Raw genomic sequence first — 23,600 nt, forward strand, 5'->3', positions numbered from 1 at the left:
CATGTAGTATACATATTAAGTAGTAAGTCAGTAAGTAAATAAGTAAGTACATTTTATTTATAAAGCACACTAACACAGCAAGGCTGACCGGAGGAGGTGGAGGTATGCTCCACAGTGGCCAAAAAATGTGTCACCTCAAAGACATGCAGATATTCTTCTTATGGGTAAAGAAAGAGGAAATGGTGAACCAACCTGACAGGTCTAGAAAAGCAAACATGACACCACTCACAAATACAAAGCACATACCTTAAAAGCGTTGCTACAGCTACGATCCAAACTGCTGATACATTACATGCTACTATAAATGTGTGATGACCCCCCCCCACCCCTCCACACACACGCACACGCACATACTAAATAAACAAACAGGCACCACAATAAATAACAAAAAAATTACAAACACACACAGATGTGATTACAAGTAAAATATCAAAGTAAAAAATTAAAAAAGCAGTAATCACTGCCGTTTCAATGAATAGGAAACTTAAATCGGAATGTTTTGCATGTATGTGTGCGTTCCTAAAATCCAGCAAAAGCCTACACTCCCCACAATTCTTTGAGAGGCGCGCATCTGTGCGCTCGAGCTTGCCCGCAGCAAGTGATAACAAGCAAGATCAGGTACAATGAGGGAACATTAAGATTCCTACGTTTCACCTGCTTTGTGAATGATGCCCGAATGTATGGAGTAGCATAATGGCCGTCGAAGGTAAGGTAACGCTTTATTCTTAATTAAACCGAATATAAATGTCTGTGTTTATTTTTGTTTCAGTACTGAACAGACATTGTGATAGAGACCACTGAGATGGTGCATGAATGGCCCAATATACAAGACGCTGTGTTTTCTATATATTAATACGAAATGCAATGTCCTTATGTGAGAGGTTGTGATTAGATAATATCACTCTTTGCAAATATTTAGCCTCATCGCCACATGTCGAATTGATATTGATACCGTAGTTGTGTTCAGTGTGAGAATATAAACTATTCACATAGCATATGGATTAGTTTTAATGCGCAGGCGTCGGTCTGTATCTTCTCATGCTGGTGTATTTGTAACGCGGGAAGCCTGTCAGTGTTACCTATGAATAATGCGGTGATTGTAGACTAATAATTGCAAACGGACGCTGTGTACCACATGCATATGCCATGTCATTGCATACGTCTCATTGGCAATAGAGCGGTTTGAGTGACGTGCACTGTCAGTGCTTTTTTGCACCTGTTCACAAGGGATGCTGCTATCAGCGCGTCGGTGAGAGTCTCATCTGTATGTCAGTTGACATTAGAGTATTAGTCGTTTGAGAAAGAACACGGTCCAAAACCCAGCGTCTAATAAAAATAGCACTGTTCAGGCACAGAACAGGACGTCTCCGGCAATCTGTTCTAAGACCGTTTGGGGTTTATTCGTTGCATGGATGCCATGTGAACGAGCCACACGCTTCTGAAACCAGTAATTAGGGTACTGATACTTTTGTAAAGGCATCTTGTCTGAACATACGGGGGAAAATACAACGCTTTCCAGCTTGTGTGCAGATATAAAACACAGTACCGGGATGCTCGGACAGTCACCTCATCTTATCGGAGGGATCCTGTGGATTCAAAATCCAATGAGAGGTATGTAGAGGACATTAACATAACGTGTTTAGCCTGTGGCTGTTTACAATGTCTTACCGGTAAGTTAAAGGTTTTACTGGCAGGTCTAGAGGTATGTGTGGTATGCCATTGTGATGTGGCGTCTCAACTTCGCAGGTTTTCCTTGATGCGATCACTTTTCGGTATGAACTGGTCTCTCTGGTTCTGCACATTCTGTACAAGGGTAGGCCTACTAACAGTAAGCCTATATTCTACATTTCTACTTTGACAGCATGAGTTTTAATGAATACACCAACATTGACTGACCAGGGTACTTGACTGTCTAATTGGTTATTTTAGATCCTACATTTATTGTGAGGTCTTATCAGCCACAGGAGTAAAGCAGTTGAACTGGCCCTGTGGACCAGACCACACAGCGGACTCAGAATGCTGCTTAGTCATCATGCCCTCTCCACCATGCTCCAGATTACACATGCTATTTTAATCTTTGCTACTTCACTCATTCATGGAAGATTTTTATGTTGTTTTCTCAAAAAATCAAGGCCTCACACAGAGAAACAATAGACACAGCACTAAGCAATGGTTTTGCAGTGACTATGTAGACAAAAGTTTTTAAAACTCAACCATGGTACCTCACATTCCTTAGTACACCAGAGAATACAGTGGATATATCCAACACTGAACAGTCAAAGATGTTCTGGGGGATGTTTCGGGGGAAGCAATATTTGCATTTTGGCAGCAATATTGAGCCACAAAATACTGTTATTTTTCATACCATTCATACCATCACGTGATACGTAAACACGTGGTATCAGAAAAGTCTGGTTTCATTTGTAATTTATAGTACGTTACGTTAGCTTTTATGTTTACAGTAGGCTTTTATATATCTCCTGCTTCAGACAAAGTGCAGCTACACTAAACCTACATTAAGTCTCTGTTAGTCACAAAGCTTCTTTTACCTATGGCACGCCTCAACAAAGGTTCCTAACACTGGCATCAGTTTATTCGGTTTCATGATGGACCCTGTAGACTTATTCTGTTGTTTGCCTGAGCTCCCGCACCATATGGAGATGTGCAGAAGGTTCTTTGATTCTGCAGAGTCACCGTTTTATGAACGGACACTGTGCCAGCCCCTTTTACAAAGGGAATGTAGGACAGTTTTTAATAATTCATTACATGTGAAAGATAGTTAGTCGCTTTTTAGAAATCCTGTTGGAGTGTTACACTGCTTTTTTCCAATCTGTGTCATACACACACAGTACATGTAACATTTAACTTTGTTAAGTAGCTTTACATCAGTGTACTTCCTCAGTAAGCGTTGGGCAAAATGATGACCCGTACATGGAATTGTATTTTGTGTTGGGAGAATTCCATGGTCATGCTGATAAAGTTTGGTACTGTAGATGGGTATTGCTGTCTTTGTATAGACTTGACTCTCTACATACGCATACGCTCACTACATTAAACTTCTCCTTGCACGCAACCAGCCCAAATCATTGTGCCAAGAGAGTCGAGTGGACAACATTATTGTCATAACTGCTGTGACTCCATGACAAGTGATATAAAGTCACTACAGGCTGACCCTCTGCATCCAACATATGACAGTGAAGGCTTATTTATACCCATTGAGACATAAGCTTTTATGACTGCTTATGTCATTGGTTATATCATGCACCTACTTTTGAACTGAATAGGGGCAGCACATCAACCTTTGGTGCTCATGGAACCGGTCAATCTCCATGGCCTCATAACCCTTTGTTGAGAGTAGTGTTTACCCCCTCAGCTTTGCCTCCCCAGGCCGTCCAGTCCAGCTTATATCTACGCCCGCAGTGCTGATCTGACAGTGCCTCACCCCGACCCGCCTGACTGGGCATCCATTCAGAAGACTGGGTCTAGTTTAATCCCCAGGCCGTCTGATTCCACACTCACCCAGGGCATGGATCCTCCAGCCTGGGCACTGGGAGGAGGCTGTACCCCTCTCCCATTAGCTTCAGAGAAGGATAGCTTGGCGAGGCTGCACAGACACACATGTACTCTTAGGAAGCACTCTCACGTACATCTTCCTCTCAGAACTTGACAGGCTTTTTGTTGCAAAGCAGCACTGGCTCTTTACACTTAATTTAAGCACAGGCACTCTGTAGATAAAGCTATAGTGTAGGGTGGAAGCTTTGTCACAGCTCCAATGTGATACCGTACTTAACCTCAACACAGCTAGGCTCAATACACAACTTTACAGAACCGGAAGACTTAAATTTGATTGTATTAAATTCATCCACTTCAATGTATGAATCCATCTAGAATATCAATCTAGAGAGACATCAGCAATGAAATGCATTTGCAAAAACGTATAGGATGTTATTTACACAAACATTTGAATGAATAAAGCAGCTCAGTGTTTTGTCAGTTTCCACCTACCTTTACCTCTACCCAGGAGACCATGACATAACCAATTGCTGAAGTGAAATCGATTAAAGTTGGAAGGGGCCAAATTCTATTTATACCTTGGCAAACTCACTATTCATACTGAGGCAGATTTACAGTTTGAAGGAGAGGGGAGGACAGGGTAAAGAACGCTTCTAATTTTAGACTCTATGAACATGCAGCCATGGTGAGGCAGTAAGAGGGTTGCTGTGGTTTCGCTCCAATGTAACAGCGACAATTAATCAATGTCCCTCCTTCAGTCTGAAATCAAACAGAACCAGAAATCAAGGAAACGATGGCCCCTACGAAATACTGCTAAAAAACAAGAAAGTTGGGCTGCATAGCATCTAAAGCTACACAACTGTAGAGGACCCCGCTGCATTTTTTCAGTACCCCAAAATCACATCCCATTACTGTCAACAACTACAGGGCAGTAGTACTGACCTTGCACGTCAAGAAGACTTTCGAGGGACTGGTTTTGCTGCACCTCAGGCCTGCTGAGAGACTCCCTGGACCCCATGCAGTTCACGTACAAGGCCTAAATCAGTGTGGGCGAGGCCATCACCTGCCTGCTGCACAGGGCTTACCTGGAGAGGTTGGCAGGCACAGTGAGAGTCATGTTCTTTTGACTTACCCAGTGAATTTAACACCATCTGACAACATGGTGGCCTGGAGGCTACAGGCTACCTCACCAGCAGGCTACAGTACATCGGACTGCAGGGTAATACCGGGGCACCCCAAGGAACAGTACTCCAACCATTTCTTTTCACCATTTACACCTCTGACTTCAGTTTTAACTGTGGAACATGCCACCTCCAGAAGTTCTCTGATGACTCCTCCATCGTGGGCAGTATCAGTGAGGACGAGGAGGAGGAGCACAGAGGTGTGATGTAGAGCTTCGTCAGAGGTTCTGGGGTGAATCACCTCCAACTCAACTTGGCAAGACCAAGGAGCTGGTGGTGTATTTATGTATACATTTTATTCTCAATTTTTTTTATATATGATATTTTCTTAAGTGTGAAAGAATTCCTTATGTGTTCAGAAAGCTCATACCCCCCCCCCCCTCTCTCTCTCACACACACACACACACACACACATTGACACATACACACCATTCATGCTTCCTCTGACAACCAATGTTTGTCATGGATAATGGCCACCGTCTTTGAATAATTCTGACTCACGGGGCACCCTGCTGTGTTCTGCGCCAGTCTTGGCGCAGTAACAAGGCCTCGACAACCGTGAAGTTCACTGGTCTCTATTCTGCTGGCTGATTATAGCCGCTGGAGGGAGAGGGTCTCAGAGTCATTGATATTACAGAGCCGACAGATGGAGAATCAATGACGGGAGGAAGTCGGCCGTAGTTTATCAGCCAAATTGAGTCACGCGGAACTGTTTTTCCCCCAGATTAGGTTTGCCTGAGGGGCAGGAGACAAAACAATAATGACAGAATTCACCTCAGAAAATCCTTTCACCTGCCCTTATTTTTAAGAAGACTAACTGAATGCACCTCACCTGTCCTGTACACAAAAGCATCCAATATCACAGTTATAGTTCAAACTTAATTCTGCTGGGAAATTGGGTTCTCTGCCTTTAGAAGTTCATCACTTGTACTCTGTGGCCCATTGAGTCTCGTCATACAAACCAAATAAATTGGACGGATGCTTTAAAAGCTGTGCTGTAGTCCAAAAAACATTTTCTCTTTCCCTGTTGAGACCATAAATTCCCTCAGATCTGCCTTTTAAGCTACAATAGTTCTTGACTGTTTTTCTTACCGTAGCTAAACTGAGCAGGGTGGTGTCACTGAAATATTAATAGCCAGCTCTCCAAAATGAGATGAAGCTCTATTTTTTATTGTCTTCCACTTTCTGACTCTTAGATGCTGTGCATTTAATAGCTTTTTGCCTAGGCAACAGTAGCTCAATGGTAGGGCCACAGTGCCAGTTAAATATAGCCCGTTGGTCTCTGTATTAGAAAGTGGGTCAATTCTTTCTCGTTCTTCACCAACTAGAGATGTTTGGAGCAGAACGCTCCCGCGTCTGGTTGATTTCCAACAGCCAATGGGAGGTGAGCGAGCCCCTGAGCTGTGGAGCTTGAAAGAAGTTTGAACACAGTTAACTTTGGATAGAATGTCAGGGTGAATTAGAGAGAGTCTCTGGACAGCTCGCCAAGTCTCCAGCACCAGTCTGCATGTTCCCACACAGCGAGAAACAGAGAGAGAGAGATGTGAATGCAACCAGCCTTAGAAGCACCAAGACCCCCAGATTAGGCCCTATCCAGTCACTAAACCAGGTCATGTTTAGTAGCTAATATAAATGCATACATAAACATAGCAGTGCTTCAGTAGTTTAATATTGGCAGGCTTGCTGACTCATTCATTTCAATGGGGGTAGATGATGACACATTGTACTGGCATATACTGTATAAAACAACTTGCTTTCACCAAGTGGTGAAAGATGATCCCATGACTTTTAATGGACCTGACCCATGAATCGCTATGTGCCAGTGATGGTGTATGTGGAAACACATTGACTTTAGCTGTAGCAACAGCTTCCTCATCATGCTGCAACTTGTCTGTTGGGATAACTCATCCATCTGGATGCTTGGGGCATATCTGACCTATGAATTTAAATGAAGCAGCAAAGGTTGTGAACCCCATGTGGTAACTGGAATGAGTCATGCACGATTCTCACTTAGAGACCGGGAAATGGTCTACTTCTTACAGTTTTTGTGTCGAGACTGACTCACCAGTTTATGTCTGGGCACTTTTTGAAAGCTGAGGTGACCCATGTTTATCTAAAAGATAAGATAGGACACATGCCTGGACAGAGACACTTATGATATGTAGAGAACTGCAGATAGATCTCCTTTCACTTCGCCCACTGAATTTTCTGTCCAGTCAACAGGATTTGGGCTCTTAGACAGTGTGTAATTTGGTCTGTCTGGCTGGAGGAAGATGACAGAGCAAACCACAGATGGAGGAAATTGAACAATTTTTGAATTGTTGACTGTGTGAAAAGCCAAAACACAAGGATAGCAAACAAAAACAAATTGAGCTTTTTGGACTGGAGGTATGTGTGGGTCGGCTTCTTCACAGATGCACATGTACACATAATCACACCCACTCTTTCCAAAAAATAAGATTTTATTTGGTTTCCCATTCCAAGTTTTTGGGGGTTTCACAGTAGAGGCACATAGAAACATAATATAATTTTCTCTGGCTGATTAAAAGGCTTATTATCAGTTGATGCTTCGAGCTACTGTTAGCACATAAAAGAGCAGCTGTTTGCTAGCTAACAGAGTGCTCGGTTCAAAGTCATCTAACTGATGCCGGTCCAATCCCAGACTCTTCTCCCAGATCCCCTGGGGGTCTCTCTTGGCACCGGGGATTACAAAGAGGGAGAGAACGCACCCACATCCGTTGTAAACTCCTCCTAGTGGAGCGCTAATTAGCTTCACCTTTAAAATATGTCCTGGGAGCTAACTGGCTAGCAGGGACCGCCCCATCTGTACAGTGCGACACCAGATCTACTTCAGTCAGATGGCCTCTTTCTCCAGGCTTGCTTTCTGGGTCACACAATGAAGTCTCAAACTTCTTTCTGTTATCATCTGAAAGAGGCTGTGTGGTCTGTCCTTGCTAACAGAGTTTAAGAAGAAGAAACATTTGTTCTTCTAACAGTACGACATTCATACAACGCACACGCACACATTCATGAGTGTATACCGCAGATATTTGTTTCTGCCTTTTTCCCATCCATGCCGTCCTTCCTCTAAGCCAGGAGCCATTGGCAGCCATTTCAGTAGCACCTGGAGACCAAGTCCAAGGGAACATGCCGATGTTATTATGCCTGTCTTGGTCAGGGTCAGGGCAGGAGTGCAGTCGGTTCTGTTCTACATGTTTTTGTATTGGGGATTTTTGTGGAGGAAACCCATGTGAGCATGATCTATCCCACCAGAGCACCAACAGGCCTGGGGAGAGCACGCCCCCAGTGCCCCCAGTGTCTTCTTTTTTAATCCAATCCAGGACCTTGTTGCTGAGAGACGGCAGTGCAAAGCACTGTTTAGAGAAGAATGAGGATGCTAGCACTCGCACTGTGCCAACTGAACATGTGATTGCTGAGTCACTACAGGGTTTGAAACCAGATATCTGACCGTGAACCACATGTACTTCCTGCCTGCTGGGGACAGTAATGGGGCGGAGTCATCTTTGTTGTATTGGGGCGTCAGATGGCTGAGCGGTTAGGGAGTCAGGCTATTAATAAGAAGGTTGTTGGTTCGATTCCTGGCCGTGCCGAAGGACGTTGTGTCATTGGGCAAGGCACTACTCGCCTCGGGGGGAATGTCCCTGTACTTACTGTAAGTCGCTCTGGATAAGAGCGTCTGCTAAATGACTAAATGCAATGTATTACTAAAAGACATCAACATGTCTGCGACTGGACAAACCTGGCAACTACACTCCATGCCCCTGGGGAGACACTGTAAAACTATTGGTTGTGTTATCTTTGTAGTGTTAGAATGACCTCAGTGACCCATTTACACCAAACGTGAGTTGTGAGTTCTTGAACCTTATTGCTCAAGGATGCGTTACAGCTGTGAACCAACTTTTTGTGTTGAAAAACACAGCAACCGATTTTTATTTTTGGTTGAAATTCTCTGAAATGTTCAAAATGAGGTGCTCTAACTGGAACAGAACCGCTTCCATGTTGGTGGAGAAGGGATGAGACAATGTGAGCTTAGAGGTGTATGGACATTTTATGGTGCAGTTCATCAAATATTTAACGACAGTAACACCTACAAAAACATCTCTAAAATGAGTCAAATAACACTTTCATCGATATACCCCATTTTATATTGGTTTTCACAAGCACTGTCACAAACAGCCCAAAGATCATGGCAAAATTATTTGATTGATACGATATGACATCTTGAGCAATGTGAATTTTGCACTTAGAAAGACCTTTGGCAGTGCCAGAATGGTGTTTTTAAGAGTAGAAAACATTTCCAGTTCAGTTATTTTCCTTCTCTATTTGTACCCCCATTTGCTCCGTCTCACTGAGGAAGAAGGAGGGGGAAGAAGGATGGGAGGAGCATTCACTGTGATGCATCTCTCTTCCCTTGCACTGTGAAAAACACTGCATGTCAATGATCTAAAGTGCTATATATAGTAACTAGCTGGAAAAAATCACATATCCTCTTTTCAATCTTATCTCCTACCAAGCACACCAAAACAACTTCACAAACATGCGCACACACACACACACCCTTCTTTCAAGTGAGGTATAAACCAATCGCCATCCTTCATTCCATCTCCTCTCCCAACCTTCTTTTCTTCTACTCCTCTGTTTCTATCCTGCATCCTTCGCCCTCAGTATCACTGTATCGTAGAGACTCACTTAAAGGAGGATGTATAATTCATCGTCACTCATGAGGGGGTGAGCACCAGCCATGCATTGAGTTATGACACAGGAGAGGGGGAGGGGGGGAGGGGGAGATGTATGCACATGCAGCATAGAAGGGGAGAGAGAAAGGGGGAGAGGGAAAGAGAGAAAGGGGAAGGGTAGGTAGGGAAGGAGATGGGGAGAGAAGAGGGAAAATTGAGGGAGCAATGCTTCGTGCCGCGCATCCCAAGTCGGTCTTGTTTGGAACATGACTGGCTCAAGTTGGTCCCTCCCCCTCCTGTGGTCTGAGGAGACAGACCAAGGCCTTGTCCCCCTGCTGAGGCTGCACCCTGGCCCCGGTCTGTACAGGCAGCCTCTCCACTAATCACATGGCCATAACCCTGTAAACATGAGGACCGCCATGAGCAATCATGAAGGTTGTATTTGTGTGCAGTTATACTGTCGAATGTATTTGTGGAGATTTTCCAATTGTGTCGACATTGACCTCCGTGATGCAGAATGACTCTATTTCCTTTGATCCAACTGTGAAAAGCTAGAATCCTTGAAGCAAGACTTAACCATACAGTGTCACAAAACCTTTTTCAGCCATAAAGTTACTTTTGTTAACCCTTTATGTTTACAGTAGCTTTCACCATAGCATGACCCAATGAAAGCTCGGTGTGCACGGTGTGATGTCATCAGAAGTGGACACATGAACCAGTTCTCATGCAGAGAGGAAGTGGTCATGAAATATTTGCCGTGGTTTCAGGTGCAACGTAACATGACACTTTTAGCCTCTGGATTGCCATACGTCCACCATGAAGCGAACATTTGTTTTTGATTTTGTAACGGTTCTTGATTTGTTGTTGGGTTGTAATCTGTGGGTTACTGTGGCCCGGAACATTGGCCTTGGCAGCCTTCCAGACCCTGGCAACCCTCCTACACAGATGCCGGACAAATTTATAGACGTGTCATCTTTTTAATCTTCCGCTACATGAATCGCATAAAATATTTATTAAATTAATCTCAAATGATCTATCTTTCTCATTTAGCTTGTAAAAAAAGTCAGACTGATTTGGAGCTTAGAGTCGGCCCAGTCGGTTTGTGTGTGTGGGTTGTGTTGGAGGAAGTGATTAAGATTTTTTGTGTAAAACTCTGAGATTATAGACATTGATCTGTTTTCAGATTTACAGTTCAATTTATTTTGCATTACAATTGTTTTTCAAGGAAGCCTATTAGACAAAAGGCATTCTTTTGTACTGATGTTAATGCTCTGCTGTCTAGTCATAATTGCCCTATATCACCATCTAGTGTCAGTCTACCAGTACTGCATCAACACGTTTGCCTGGAATTGTTTGCTTTACTGAACAAAAAACATGTGAATCAAATAGATTCTGATAGAGTCCCCGTCTTTCTCCCCTCCTGTCCCTCTCTACATTCTTCCTCTCTCCCCCCCCTCACTTTTCAGCTGTCCACTGCAACTTGAGCCAGAATGGGATTGACCACCAGATGTGCCCTGAAGACGTGACATCACATCTGGAGGAGGAGCCTCTGGACTCAGGCGCCGGCCTGGACGACAACAGCCCCACCTACCAGGACGTGAGCCCGGGCTACCAGGACGTGAGCCCGGGCTACCCGCGCCGCTCGCCGCCGCAGCGCTCCGTATCTGAGTCCGAGCTCTCGAGGGTAAGAACCGGGGGGGATCTGAGGAAGTAGTCCCCAGTGCCTCTTCTGGTCGTCAGGACAAAAATATTATGGGTTTTACTCTGTTGCTCGTTCGTCAGCTTGGTTGAGTTCAAAACCGACGAGGTGTGATGTGTCATTACAGTCGTGTTACATCTCCCCTTCTGCCCCGGTCTCCGCTCTGATGCAGATCCTCTCTAGAAATAGTGTGTAGTGAGAAGAACAGCAGGCTAGACGTGATCCACACCTCGCCCCCATCCCTACCGGGGGAACAGGAAGCGATTAGCAATAGAAGTCAGCTGTCAGTCACTGCTGCTAACAGGAAAGAACTGGCGCTTCTCTGTTTCGACACAGGCGGACGATGTTCCGGATGAATCCCTGGATCTTTGGAGTGACAGCTCAGGGAGTCTTTTGTAATGACGCTAGCCCACGGAGCAGGGGGGGTTCTCTCTGCACCGACTGCGATTAGACACGTTTCAATCCTAACAGAGGGGTAGTCTTCATAGAAAATGTTACAATTTTTTGTGGATTTTCGCACACACAGAATGTTTCAGCAGCATAATTAGCCTACTCGACCCTGTATCTCTATAAATGGAAGTGTACAGTAGGCCATGGTCCTGTTTTGTTCAGCACAATAAGCACAGAGTTCAAATTGTTTGAACTAATGACTTAACCCACTAGACAGACACGGGCCATAGCTAGTTATGACTCGGGTGTAAAGAGTATAGCATGGGTGATGCAAAATCCACTCTTTCACACTTAATCAATATCACGCCTGCGGTGATAACAGAGTGTGTCTAAATCAGGCCGCATTTGCTGTGTGCATTGGGTTTCACAGACGCCCGACTTCAGGCGGATTAAAAGACCTTGTGTGCCACGTTCTTTTGATGTGTCCCAACCAAGACTGCCCCCCAACTCCAAATCCAATTTGAAGCCAGAGCGTTTTCAGAAACTATTATGAATTCGCTCGACGCAATGTTTTATTTCTCCCCTGCCGTCTTCACTCGCGCACGCAGGCACATACACGCTCGCGCACATACACACACACCCACACACACTTTCCTTTCCACATGGAGCGTCCCCAAATGATACCGAATAATGAATGCTGTGAGTTTTCTTTCGCCTCTAAGCCTGATGGAGAGAGAGAGAGATAGAGAGAGAGAAAGAGAAAGAGGAGTTGGACTATACCCACTGCAGCAGTGGCTGGCTACTTAATTAACTGAGAGGCAGAGATAGGCAGAAGGACACTGGGGCTCAGTGTTTTTCTGATGCCCACTCACTCCCATTCAGCAAGACATGAACAGCTCCAGACAATCTTTTTATTACCTCCTACACTCTCTCTCTCGCTCACTGTTCAGGTGGACGGCTCCACCACTAGGTGGTGCTGTGGCACTGTGAACGTGAAAACTACTGATTGGCCAGAAAGGCATTTCAGGGTGTGTGGCGCTAGTGTGCCTAATTTGCATACGCATCGACAAGGATGCTAACTTCTGCCAGATTGGTCGCATATTAGCTAATTCTAACAGATGATATCAGGCTTTAACCTCCAAAGTCTGCTGTATAGTTGGTATGGTGTACTGTAACCCCCTACTAACAGTCCTAAAACTCAAGAACAGACACTGTACTTGACTACTCTTTGAAGCTTTGTAGAAGTCTTTATTGTTGTTTCATTGTGTCTGCTATCGTGGGCGTTGTTAGTGTCTCTCAATGTCCACATCACCTTAGGAACTGTCTGTCTTAATGCTTTCTTATTCGACGTACTGATATTTATTTTTGAGGTTGTCCTTGCTCTGTTGCTAAGGTAACAAGAAAAGCCTGGTCCACACAAGGCTTTTAATTAGACCATGGCCAACGCAACAACTTGGTGTGTGTGTGTTTGTGTGTCTGTCTGTCTATGTGTGGTGTCTGTGCATGTGTCTGTGCGTGTGTCTATCTGTCTGTGTGTGTGTTTATGCGCGTGAGTGCATGCCCAGACATATTTCACTTAAAAAAAAAATAAAGCCTGCCTTTTTTGTCTCATACAGCAGAGCTGTCACTCAAAACCCTAATTGGGCCGCAGTGTTGAACACCAAGGCTGTGCGCATGAATCTTCTCCTCCGGTTCATTCCCCCCCCCCCTCTCTCTCTATCTCTCTCTGTCTCTCTGTCTCTCTGTCTCTCTGTGTCTCTCTCTCTCTCTTTCTCTCTCTCTCTCTGTCTCTCTCTCTCTTCTCTCTTTGCTCCACCTCCAGAAGGCCTCACCTACTGAAGCAGGGCCAGCAACAATGTACATCCCTCTCAGAATGTAAAACACAGATGGCTATTGACTTAGTAATGGGCTCATGGAAAAATAGTCTGTTCCACTGTGAAACCTCATGGTCAATTGCATACATGCTTCCTGTGTCTGACTGAAACACACACACACAGACACACACCCTCGCGTCACGAAGGGATAGTATGCTGGGCCAATAAACCACTCTCTCTCCTCTTTCCCTCACCCCCCCCCCCTCACATGTCACATCCTTGAGCCCTGTCCACTATCTGTCCCCATCTCCTGATCTCCGTCCCATGCTCTGCTGTCCTCACACAAACTCTATTTCTCGGTGTCTCTCCCTGCCATCCCTTGTCCCTCATGACCCAAGCTCGTTTTTCAAATTCATCCAGCTCTTCTCTTCTCTCCCCCTTTCTCGCTCTCCACCTCTCTCTCTCATCAGCGCCCCAGGCTGCTAGTCAGGGTTAATCAGCATTGAGCTGAGCTGTATTTAATGGTTAATGTGTTTTTCTCTGCAACGTCATGGTGGCAGAGGGAGTGAGGGAGGGAGGGAGAGAGAGAGAGGAATTGAGGTATGCAGGGAGGTAAGGAGAGTGGGATAGTGGTATTTGGTGAGGGTGGGGGGGGGCAGAAGGAGGGAGAGATTGAGGCCCTCCCTACAGACTCAGCTTACCCTCGGCCAGTCATGTCGCCACAGAGGCAGTCTACGATGTCACCCTCCCTGCCGTCCCATGCCTCCTCTGCTCTCTATCCCTTCCTCTCTTCCTCTCACACTCTCCCTCTCTCCATTCACCAAGGCAGAGATAGAGGGATAAAGGAAAGGGAAGGAGGGCAGGCGAGAGAAAGAAAAGAACAGGATAAAAAAAGGCTGAGAAGACAGGAGACAGAGAAAGAGAGAGAGAGAGAGAGAGAGAGAGAGAGAGAGAGAGAGAGAGAGAGAGAGAGAGAGAGAGAGAGAGAGAGAGAGAGAGAGCGAAAGAGTCATAGCTCCTTGTTTTTCTGCAGGCATAGATGGAGTGTACGGGTGTGGTATTGCTATGCTGCACCATGCTGAATCCACCTAGCTCACTGGAGTCCCAGGGAGCGGGAAGGGAAATGTTCACCACATCTCTCCGCTGATGATATCAGTAGCCTCTCAATCAAAAGCAAATGATGCCAGTCCTGAAGTCCTGAAACACAGTCAATCACCACTACTCTGCCTGGCCAAATATAACAGGATGGTGCATTTGATTGTGTGTCTGTGTGTGTTTAGTGATTGTTTAAACTGTATATGTCTGTGTCTAATATTGTGTAAAGGATGTGTGTGTGTGTGTGGATGTGTGCTTTGTGTGTGAGTGTGCTACAATTCAAGGCTGAGTGCCATTCAGGTACACATGCTTTTAGTGTAACACCAGCCCCTTCACGAGGCTCCCCTGCCATCATCTTAAACCACTGGTTTAACGTGTCATTCAGTTTGGACAAAACCTCACTTCTGCTGCTGAGGTTTGTATGCACGTTATTGACCTTGGTCACATGTTAGTACTGACTTGTTCGTTGTTGTAGTTGCATTTCCTCTGTGTCATGCGTCAGTTTCCCGAAATGTGGGGCTTCTTCTACAGCTGTCATACCTACTGTGCAATCAAATCTAAATCTTATTTCTAGCCCTTTACACAAGCAGTGTCACAGAGGGCTTCACATACACCCTTAGTACAGCAACAGCCCCTCAGCGAACCTTCACCCCCAAGGAAGAGAAGGAAAACCTCCCAGGGAGTCTTATTGACGTTTACATTTACACTCTTATCCAGAGCAATGTACAGGAAGTACAGGGACATTCCCACCGAGGCAAGTACGGTGAAGAGCCGTGCCCAAGGACAAAACGTAATTTTTCACGGCCGGAAATCGAACCATCAATCTTCTGATTGATAGCCTGATTCCTTAACCGCTCAGCCTTCTGCCTCCCATATTGAGATATATATATATATTTAAGAAACCTTGAAGCAGTTGGATGAGGGACCCCCTCCTCCAGAGACGGTTGACAGAGAGGTGCAGACCATGGGCTAAACATGGTCATGCATCAACAGTGCAGAATAAAAACATGCAAATGGATGTTGAAACATAGATATTGAGAGTTCCAACTCTGTGCTCTGAGTTGGCGCGTGACAGCACGACCCTGTGGGCTCCATCATAGGAGGCTGATGTCCACTCGGACACTTGGTCGGACGTTGGTAGAGCGGCGTTCTGGCAGGTGTTGACAGCTCAACCCCCACACCACAGGGGAGGTGTTGGGGAGAGAGAGAACAAAACAGGATTAGAGAATGCAAAGTGGCAAATAGTTCCACTAACAGTAAGGGTAAGGTCCCTACCGGTCAAGTGTAGACACTTTAACTAGAATAACTAGAATAGAAAAAAAGGAACTAGACACAGGAACACACAAGTTCAAGTGTGATGTGGTGGACCCACTGCACAGGTGTTCATGTGTTCCCCCTCTGTTGTGTTCCTCAGCCGGGGAACGTGAGGCTGTCCAAGCCAGTGGCCCTGTGGACCCAGCAAGATGTGTGCAAGTGGCTGAAGAAGCACTGCCCCAACCAGCACCAGATCTACAGCGACTCCTTCAAACAGCACGACATCACAGGTAGGTGTGTGTGTGTGTTTTGGCTGATTTGTGTCCCACCTCTCGCTCCCTCACAGCCAGCCGGCCTTCCTCTTGCACTGTTCCTGTCTTTTGCCACCGTCGCCATCACCCCGTCAATCATTCCCCCTAACGAGGCCCTTCAAGGTCACCCCCACACCAGCTCGCTAACGACCCACCGCTTAACGATGCGGCTGCTAATTGGCGCGCTCTCAACCATCTCAGAGCCCAGACGATTACATTAGAACATTAGAACATTAGAACGTTGATCTGCCCCTGCTCCGGCCAGAGTGAGACGGTGAACCGCCACTCTACCCATGATGCACTTAGCGGCACGGCCGCCGAGAGGGCTTGTCCAGGTTAAGCTCTCGGCATATGCCGGAGTTCCATCAATAAGAAGAACACGCCGCTTCCCAGAATCCCCAGCTGGCGGCCCTTCACATCGCACGCAGAGAGAACGACACGGGATGAGAAGAGACACCAAACGCAGAACATAGAACATGTCACTGCCTTCATCATGATCACACATTATGTCTCTCCTCTCATGTCTGACCTCAGCAGCGATTTGCTGCGGAGCTGTAGAGTACGATGTCATAACCAGCCTACCATCTTGTACCTGTACCTCCGGTTCTCAGGAACAGCAAAGACACAAGGTCCACCAAAGACTAAAATGCTAAAGTGTTTTTAAATAATGAATTTTTTTCATTAGTCCTCCCCAATGCTGCTGCTTTTGCTGCTTTTAATGTCTTGTGTACCCCTGTACGATGTCCGTTAGTGACGAGAAAGATGCCTTAAATAAAAAGTATTATTATTCATGAAACAAATGGTGTTCAAATGTGAGGTTAGCAGGAGTCGGTGAAGAGTTAACGGCTAACCTAATTAGGAGATGATGATATGCGTAAAACATGCAAGGGATTCAGTTTGTCATCCTATCCAGCATTAATTAACAGAACCCAATTACGGCCGTGCTGATTGGGCCCCACAATGCAATTTGCATCCCAATCAATCTGTGCAATATCATGCACATCTTTGCTCTATTAAAATAAACTACACATGCAAATGATGAATGATATATTGTTGCGAAAAACAATCCTGTTTACACAAACAAACAGTGACGATGAATACATTACAAGGCATGCACGCACACCCACTCACCCACACACATACACAGAACAATGCACACACAAATACAGATGCACAAACACACAACCATACAGACCACCCCCCACACACACAAACACACACACACACACACACACATATCTGACATACACACACATGCATATGAAACCCCCCCATCTGAGCATAGGTGACATAGAGGCAGAACAGTTCCCCAGCTCTCCTCAGTTCCAGCAGGGACCGTATGAAGGCTCCAGCCTTCTCTCTCTTTCTATTTCCAAATGAAAACACGACACTGCCTTTCTCAGACATTGACACCACTTGATGTGATTGGTTCTGGCTCAACGGTAGTGAATCAATAAATGAGCTGTGTAGTCCAAACCAGGCCCTCCATGACTCCAGTACGGTGCCAGAGAATGTCCCAACCCCAACCCCCACCCAACCCCAACCCACCCCCACCATCAGCTCACCACAGACAGTCCCTACGTTGACTTCCAATACCAAAGCTGTCATTAAAAATGCATTAAAGCATATTAAGGCATAATTAGACATTAGTCCCTAATCTGGTGTAATTACAAAAAGCGCGTCTCGTGTGTGAGAGTGTGTGCACGAGTTAAATACACATTTACAGATACCGTAGGTGTAGTCGGAGGAGAGGGGCAGCCGACACACATCTAATCAGAAACAGAGAGGGACGCTGTCAGAAAGCGTGTGAGAGAGAGAAAGAGCGAGGGAGAGGGGAAGAGGGAGGGAGAGGGGAAAAGGGAGGGAAAGAGAGGGAGGCAAAGAAGGGAGAGAGAAGAAAGCAGGCGACGATTGAATGATCTTCCCCGTCATGGAGGAGTGCATGGAATGAGAACATGGACATTTGGTGGGATGAGACGACAATGTAGACAACAGGAGGATGAGATGCAGCTGGAGACTGCAGCGAAGAGGCAGCCTGGCTGGCCAGCCAGCACACGTGGCTGGTCTCGGGGTGTCACCGCTAATGGAACCGGAGAGGACCGGATCCTCTCGTCTCATTGGAGGGACAGGGCGGGTCACCAGGGGGCATGTACCAGGGCTTGTCCATGCTGCATGACAGAGACTACTCGACAGTAATAGTAAAACCAAGGGAACAAAGGACCTGGACCACATATATACAGTGACCCCGGCTGTGATGAGATGATGTGGGGTATTATCTTCACTGGGTGGGGGTGTGTGGGGTCAGTCCTCTTCAGGAGTACACCCCAGACGCCCTTGTGCTTTTCTGTTTCCACCTTTCATCCCCTCCCCCCCTGCCCCTCCCTCCCACGTGACTCGTCCCGGCTGGTTTAGTGACCGTCTCTTAGCCCAACGTTGTTTTGATGAGTCATGGCGTGGATGGAAGGTGAAAGGTTGCGTTTGATTGTCCTCAATGCCAGGCGCTAAGCCTAAAGAGCACTTGAGAGATGAGAGGATGAATCCTGCAGGCAAAGTGAGAGAGAGAGTGGGAGAGAGACCATTATGACTAGCTCGATGTGTCTCCCTGGAATGGCCATTAAGAGAGAAACTACCAACTCAGCAGCTCTGTAACTGCTCTGTAACCGCTCTGTAACCGCTCTGTAACCGCTCTGTAACTGCTCTGTAACTGCTCTGTAACTGCTCTGTAACTGCTCTGTAACCGCTCTGTAACTGCTCTGTAACTGTTCCATACTTCAGTCTTAGCAAGAGAGGCCACATGGATAGCTTTCTAGCTTACCTGGGATGGAGGTATCTTGGTGGGTGAGTGAGTTTGCTTTGTGTTGGGATTCCAGCACTAGTGTGGAGAGTAACCAGAGAATGGTGAGACGCGTACCTAGAGGACAAATACACACACACACATACATGTACACACACACACGTACACACAGCTGCACCCGAGCTATGTCTGGTATGTCAGCCTTCATGTGGACGATTCACCTGAGGAGAAACTCCCACACACACACATACACACACACACACACACACACAACGCACTCTCTTTTTTCACACACACATACTCCTCCAGCTGTGTGTGTACAATGAGTATACAAGTGCTGTACTAGTACGTGTGTGAACTTTAGTGACATGTTTCAGTATTTTGCCCTGTGTGGAGTGCACATGCACTATAAGCTCCCATTCATCAAAGCCGTGGTTGACCGTGCCAGGACATAGCTGTAGATGAATCTGTCCTCTCTCTACACTGAGGGAGGCCCACTCTCCCTGTACCCATTCATCTAATGTGTGTGTGTGTGGGTGGGGGAAGGGGGGGGGGGCAGGGGATTGGGAGCCCTATATGCCTGTTCTGAGCTGCCAGTTCATTCACGTGTTCATTGGTCATTGGTTTGCTGGGCTACCAGTTGGTATGTCCATGATTAATTTGCACTCCCAGTTTCATAACTAACAAAGCACGATGACGTCAGAAGACGTCGCTGTGCGTGTGCAGCAGAGGCGTTGCCACGGGTAGGCCTGGGTAGGCACAGGCCTACCCAATTTCTTCTAAGGCCTAGCAAAAAACAAAAATATATCTGAAAAATGATGCACCGGGTGCACATCGCAAAGTAAATAAGTAAAAAAAACCCTGAAAAGATGCCTATCCATATTTTTCTAGGCCTACCCAAAAATATTTTTCTGGCTACGCCCGTGATGTGCAGGCGTCTGTGTGCATGTATGTGTGTGTGCGCATGCTTCTGTGGCCTGTGTGTGCGTGTGCGATAGCCACCCGAACCCAGCCTCAGCCCCAGCCTTAGAGAGAGAGACGCGAGAGCAGAGCTACAGAGAGAGACTGGAGAGCAAGAGAGAGCTAGAGAGAGAGCGAGACAGAGACAGAAAGGACAGGTCCTGCTCGGGCAAGCCAAACTGGCTTCACGGCGGACAAACCGAGAGTGGGAGGGAAATTTAAATCCAATCAATATTGTGCAAGTGAAGAGGTTGAAGGGCCTTAAATCATTTTCTCAGTCAATTGGCCAAAGAAGTGGATACATGAGATGAAGTAAAAAGAGCTTTGTTGTTTGGCAGTGTTCCCATCATAATACCCAAGGCAGGGGAGACAAAATGATTACACACTGATAGAAATAGAAGTACTGTTACCTTACCCAGCGATGACTTAGTGTGTGTGTAAGAGAGAGACAGAGAGAGACAGAGAGACAGAGAGAGAGAGAGAGAGAGAGAGAGAGAGAGAGAGAGAGACAGAGAGACATGGGGATGCTAAAGTCTGTGTATCTGGGTTGTTTCCATGACAATGTGGTGGTCTGTTCTGACCTCCATGCACCACTGGACCTAATTAAACCCAACAGTGGTTGCTCTATCAATCCAACACACCAAGCTTTCCATCTTACCCTCCTCACGACCACCATGTACCTCAGTTTTCTAGTCCTCTCCGCCACAGCTCTGTGTCTTAATTGTGGTTGGATAAACACCCTGCTGTGGCATGCTGGGAATGTGGATGTAATGAGTCAGAAGCAGATCTTTGGAAGAGAGAAAAACTTTTGGACTTCTCTCAGAGGCGTTGTGTTTGGCTTCCCAGACGGTCTCTCTGCTGCCGGAAGGAGGGGTGTGTGTTGGCACCGACAATAAGAACTGGCTGCTTGCTCCGATCGCTCTCATCTGCAAGCATCTCCACCAATGCATTTACACACACACACACACACACATACACACAGACCATGCATTTACACACTGACCCAAACACAGACGCACACACACACACACACACAAACATGCCGCTGCTGTCCTCTCACTCACACACTGTCAGTGTGATGCCGATGCAATGGTGTTTATCTGATATACAACACCTCTGATTTCAAGCAGCGGCCTCTACGCCTGTTATTGCGTCGGCTTTGTTGCTTTGTAAAGTCGAGGTCAATAATCACAGACTACAGTCTGTAAGAACCTATCATTCACTCTCCATCTGTATCCATCATTGCCTCCCTCCTGCTCAACCTCTCTTTCTGCTCGTCTCCTCCTCTGTCTTCTGTCTCTTGCCCTCCCAGGCCTGTGTGTGTTCTGTATAGCGCTGCTTACTGTTAGGGGAATGGCGTTCATTAAACCCGTATGTGGTGTCCCAGCCTCTTATACCAGTTTAGCATATCCTGCCCCCTCAGCCGTAGTACCCGGCAGAGTGTTTCCTTTGGAAGTGTGGGGAGGTGTGCCAAAAATCTCAAGAGTTATAGCACTTACCGCTCTGAGAAATAAGCTCTCTCTGACTGCCTGCCTTTGTGTGGAGACAGTAAGGTGCTTACACGATGTCTGAGAAGTCCTACAGGCGACAAGGATATCCAACACCGTCCACTAAACCGTCACAGCAACGTCTAATTGATATGTTGAAACGTCTAGTCCTTCTGCAATCGACATGGACGTTAACAAAGTCATGTACAATACGTCTCGGAGGATATAATGATGGTGTGACGTGTTGGAAATGTGTGGAATGGAAGCGGTGAGGGGGAGAGAGATGTGTGGAGGTGAAGGGGTGAGGGGGAGAGAGGAGAGAGATGTGTGGAGGGGAGGGAGGGGCAGATAGAGGTGAACGAGGTGTTGGAGCACAGAGGGGGTGAGAGAGGGCAAAGAGGGATGAAGAGAGAGAAATGTGTGTGGGGGGTGGGGGCGGGTGAGAGGGGAGAGAAAGGAGAGAACATGGTTGGCCCACTGCAAGGTTAATGGGCTGTGGACCAATCAGGAAGAAGCTCGCCCCTCAGTCATTATCAGGAAGTAGCGTAGTGAGGAGAGCGTGTATTTGTGTGTGTGTAGGGCAGGAGGGGGGGGGGGGCAGGATCTACAGGGGTCTATCTCTAATTCTCAGTAATCTCACAGAATGATCTTCTATCTGTTCCCAGTCCCACACTCTAAACAGGCCGCCATAATGAGAGTAATTAATTAGACTGCACTTCCATCCTCTCTTATCTCCCTCCAAAATCCCTGTTTTCGAAAAGATAAGGAGGAGATATGGGGGCAGATTAAATTAGGAATCTAGAGTTGTGCCCCCTAGATGCGGAGGGAGGGGACACAGGGGTGGGGTGGGGGGTGTAAATAAAGATATGGTTAATGGGGAGAAATTGTTTTTCAATAAAATCAAGTGTGTTTGAATCTGCGGTGGATTCAATGGCACCATAAACAGTGAGAGGTTAAGTTTCGATGTGAAGGATGTCTGAGTCTCTGTCTTCTCCCTCCCTCCCTCTCTCTTTCTTTCTTTCTTTATTTGTTTCTTTCTTTCTTTCTCCTTTCCTCACCCTCTCTTCATCTCTAATCTACACTTCTTCCTGACCCTCTCTCTCCATCCCTGCCTCCAGGCCGCGCCCTGATGAGATTGACGGACAGGAAGCTGGAGCGAATGGGGATCATGCAGGAGGCCCAGAGGCAGTACATTCTGCAGCAGGTCCTGCAGCTCCGCGTGCGCGAGGAAGTCAGGACCCTGCAGCTACTCACACAAGGTAGTCAAGTCTCCACACCACCAGTACTGCTTCTGCTACACTCACTGGGTGATGCTAACGGTAGAAGGAGACGAAGGAGAGGGTGAGAAAATGAAGCAATAGTGAGAAAATGAGGAAGCGAGCGAGCGAGAGAGAGAGCTGAAAGGACAGAAATGTCCTAAGAACAGGCTGGAGTTGATGATGCCTAGAGGGAGAACAGAAAACTGAGAGTGAAAAGGGTGGTGTGGGGGGCATTGGGTGAGAAGATGGAGGTGGGTGTGGGGGGCATTGGGTGAGAAGATGGAGGGTGGTGTGGGTGGCATTGGGTGAGAAGATGGAGGGTGGTGTGGGGGGCATTGGGTGAGAAGATGGAGGGTGGTGTGGGTGGCATTGGGTGAGAAGATGGAGGGTGGTGTGGGGGGCATTGGGTGAGAAGATGGAGGGTGGTGTGGGGGGCATTGGGTGAGAAGATGGAGGGTGGTGTGGGGGGCATTGGGTGAGAAGATGGAGGGTGGTGTGGGGGGCATTGGGTGAGAAGATGGAGGGTGGTGTGGGGGGCATTGGGTGAGAAGATGGAGGGTGGTGTGGGGGGCATTGGGTGAGAAGATGGAGGGTGGTGTGGGGGGCATTGGGTGAGAAGATGGAGGGTGGTGTGGGGGGCATTGGGTGAGAAGTTGGAGGGTGGTGTGGGTGGCATTGGGTGAGAAGATGGAGGGTGGTGTGGGGGGCAGTGGATGAGAAGATGGAGGGTGGTGGGGGGGGCATTGGGTGAGAAGATGGAGGGTGGTGTGGGGGGCATTGGGTGAGAAGATGGAGGGTGGTGTGGGGTGCATTGGGTGAGAAGATGGAGGTGGGTGTGGGGGGCATTGGGTGAGAAGATGGAGGGTGGTGGGGGGGGAGATTGCACAGAGCTGAGAACAGAGGCTCTCCATCACTTGCCAGTGTAGTGTGAGGCGAGTGAGGGAGGAGAGTGAGAGTGAGAGAGGAGAGCGAGGAGAGAGGAGAGTGAGAGAGGAGAGCGAGGGAGGAGGTGAGAGCGAGGGAGGAGAGCGAGGGAGGAGAGCGAGGGAGGAGAGCGAGAGTGAGAGAGGAGAGCGAGGGAGGAGAGCGAGAGTGAGAGAGGAGAGCGAGGGAGGAGGTGAGAGAAGGCCAACACGGGAACAGAGA

The 23,600-nt window shown here is 47.1% G+C and overlaps 1 protein-coding gene across 2 annotated transcripts in view; it reads left to right on the forward strand.

Annotated features, from left to right (window-relative positions):
• Positions 1-592: 592 nt before the first annotated feature.
• The window catches only part of samd12 (sterile alpha motif domain containing 12), a 52,515-nt gene continuing 29,507 nt past the window's right edge, over positions 593-23,600 (forward strand). The window contains exons 1-4 of one of the 2 annotated variants that reach the window (XM_084696943.1): positions 593-706; positions 10,858-11,075; positions 15,804-15,933; positions 22,314-22,454. In XM_084696943.1, the coding sequence (XP_084553069.1) occupies positions 694-706; positions 10,858-11,075; positions 15,804-15,933; positions 22,314-22,454 (502 nt within the window). In that variant the 5' untranslated portion in view covers positions 593-693. Of the gene's footprint in view, positions 707-1,336; positions 1,612-10,857; positions 11,076-15,803; positions 15,934-22,313; positions 22,455-23,600 lie in introns of those variants that run through there. The other variant, XM_084696942.1, reaches the window with a different exon arrangement.

This window comes from Hypomesus nipponensis, chromosome 4 (assembly GCF_054491055.1).
Source record: "Hypomesus nipponensis isolate SF chromosome 4, ASM5449105v1, whole genome shotgun sequence".
NCBI lineage: Eukaryota > Metazoa > Chordata > Actinopteri > Osmeriformes > Osmeridae > Hypomesus > Hypomesus nipponensis.